This window comes from Quercus robur, chromosome 6, assembly GCF_932294415.1.
Source record: "Quercus robur chromosome 6, dhQueRobu3.1, whole genome shotgun sequence".
Taxonomy (NCBI): Eukaryota; Viridiplantae; Streptophyta; class Magnoliopsida; order Fagales; family Fagaceae; genus Quercus; species Quercus robur.
The window spans coordinates 44350303-44353022 of NC_065539.1; the positions used below are offsets into that span (position 1 = coordinate 44350303).

At 36.5% G+C, this 2720-nt stretch overlaps 1 protein-coding gene across 1 annotated transcript; it reads right to left on the bottom strand.

Moving 5' to 3' along the window:
* Positions 1-595: 595 nt before the first annotated feature.
* On the bottom strand, positions 596-1395 carry LOC126689738 (zinc finger protein 6-like). Its single transcript, XM_050384926.1, has one exon. The coding sequence runs from the start codon at positions 1341-1343 to the stop codon at positions 774-776; it is 570 nt and encodes a 189-aa protein (XP_050240883.1). The 5' UTR covers positions 1344-1395; the 3' UTR covers positions 596-773.
* Positions 1396-2720: the final 1325 nt, after the last annotated feature.

Below are 2720 nucleotides of genomic sequence, written 5' to 3' on the forward strand. Positions count from 1 at the left end.
GGTCCCCCGATGCTAGTGCTCTTAGAAAGTTAATCATAATCATAGCATCTTCAATATCAAATTAGGTCACATACAACCATCAACCAACATCTCACTTTGAGTCAAATCTTTGGTGGGTTTACATGTTGATGATGTTATAAGATTACCCCCTAGATCTAGGCCCAAAACTTTACTAGAGGGTTCCAAGGCCCCACATTGGGGAAAAAAAGCCCTAACAATAAAAAAAGTCTATATAAATCCAATCCAATTAACATCCATGTATTGTTTCACCAAAAGAGAGTTGTTAATTTTTTTTTTTAAAGTTATCATCTTATTAGATCTCAAAACTGACAAACTGTATTGAACCGATGATCATATTTGCTCTATGCTAGGATAAAAAATAAAAAAATAAAAAAAAAAAGCAAAAGAGGAGGAAAGGTGCATGGTATATTAAAATTGATATATTATGATCACACTTCCCCTCTCCTTTACCTCCATCCAAATCAGCCCATCCATCAAAACTCTTTAAAAGTGCACTCCATGAGACCAGTAGAAAGTAAATTTTTTCTTAATTTTTCCATTTTTTTTTATCTTAAAGAGTGCATAGCAATTGCTCTGTTAAAATGTGAATTGATCCGAGTTTTGACATGAGATTCATCTAGAATACACCTTAAAGAGTTGCACTCCAAATAAAAAAGAAGAAAGAAAGTGCTTACTTTTCTTTTTCTTTTTCTTTTTTGGGCTGAACAAAGAAAGACCTTGCTTAATTAATTAAAACATAATCGAGATAAATATCACATGGTGTTGGAGGGTGCCAATCTTAAGTGGAGATCAAGTTCATCTCCTCCTTTCACTTCTTCTGTCATTGACAAGGCTTTCCTACGGCCCAGATCAGCTGGGCCCACAACAGGAAGCTCACGTGGCCGTCCAACGTACATATGATAAGGGTTCACTGCTGGGAACCGAGCCACACCAACAGGTCCAACAAAGCTTGGTGACCCACAACTACTTGAGGAAACGAACGGTCCTGATCTTCCTGCATGGGCAACAATAATTGGAACAGCTACAAACCGTTGATGATGATCATGATCATTTGGAAATTGGGCCCGCTTGGCTCGTTCACGTTCTCTCTTATGCGCGTTTTGATGGCCACCAAGTGCTTGAGAATTTGAGAACTCTCGGTGACAATACTGGCACTCAAAAGCTCTCTTATTCTTGCTATCACATGGTTCTGTTGCGGGCACATCGTCACAGCCCGTTACAGGAAACCCAAATAGCTTTAACACAGAGGAGCTTCTTGGTTTTTTGTCTGACTCAGAGTCAGACTCAGACCCATATGGGTTAGCATTATCTAAAGCACTCATGCTAGTTGTTCTAGAAAAAACCCTTGTGACAGTTTTTGGTATGAGGTAAGAGTCTTACTCTTAGAGATGCGTGGGGAAGTGAAATTCTAAAATGGTTGTTTATATAGACAACGTGTGCCATGCATAATAAAAACAAGGTTAGCCTCAAACAGTGAACACTGAACAATATGGTGTAGAATCCAAAACTGACCAATAGCAAAGAATCTAAGTGCATCAAAAGCTACAGTTTTGAGAGTAAAGGTACCCAAAAAGCTTTATTAACTGTTAATTTTGTTTGTCGTCTTTTGCTATGAGAGACAGACTGATAGTGAGTCTTGCACTCACGCTAGCTAAACCTAGACCAAGATATCTGCTGAAAAAATAAAGGTTTATTAGTTTTCAACATATATATGAAATATTCCTTTCATACGTTTGAAATTAATTACTTTTGTTAGTTCTACATTTCAGAACTATTTAGGACTAAGGATTGACTGTTGTTATTGTCATTTTTAGTTTTCCATCTATTCAATTCTCCTGGGCCACCCAACAAAAAAGAAAAATGAAAATCGTACTGTCTGCTAGCTCTGCTATAAAAATATATATATATATATATATATATATCTTATATTGAAGTATAAATTGATCAAATAATAATATTGAAAATAGATTGGGATCTCTGTGTGTATAAGCTTAAATGGATGTCTTTTTAATGGTTTTGGCAATATATATCTGTCTAACAAAGTATGAACCACATTGTGGTTTTTGTGCCATGGGAAATTGGCCACACATACAGTACTGCAAAATGATCGATGATGGTTATGACAGAAAGTGACTGTCGGCACTAACTATTTTTTTTGGGACGGGTTTGCAAATTGCAATATTCGTATTCCCTGTACGCTTAGATGATGACCCTGTTCCCCGCAATCCAAGCTCATTTGACTTAAACAAAGGCTCGGGTTTTGTGGAACGCTGGGACTTCAATGAGAGACCATTGGAAAAAGGTGTGCATATTCAAGTAGAATCCTTTGAAAGATCCTTCTTCTAAAGAGCCATGATAATGAACCTTTACTTATCACCATTTCCCATCAAAAACTGTACTATATCATGCCATACACACCAAAAAAACATAATAGTAGCATACGAAGGGCCTTTGTTTTTATCAAGGTTTGGCAATACCCTGGCCATGGAATTATATGCATGATTAATGACCACATAGCAATATATCTGTGTGTGTTTGGATTATCGAAATGTTTGTGTGTATCTGTGTGTAATGCACTAAACTAAAAGACATGAATTTTGTTTGTGTGAAACATCAATTAATTCGTGTTTCATTTCATATACGACTTATCCTTAGTCTCAAGGTGTTTGGTATGAATCCAATTCACAGCATTAAGCCAA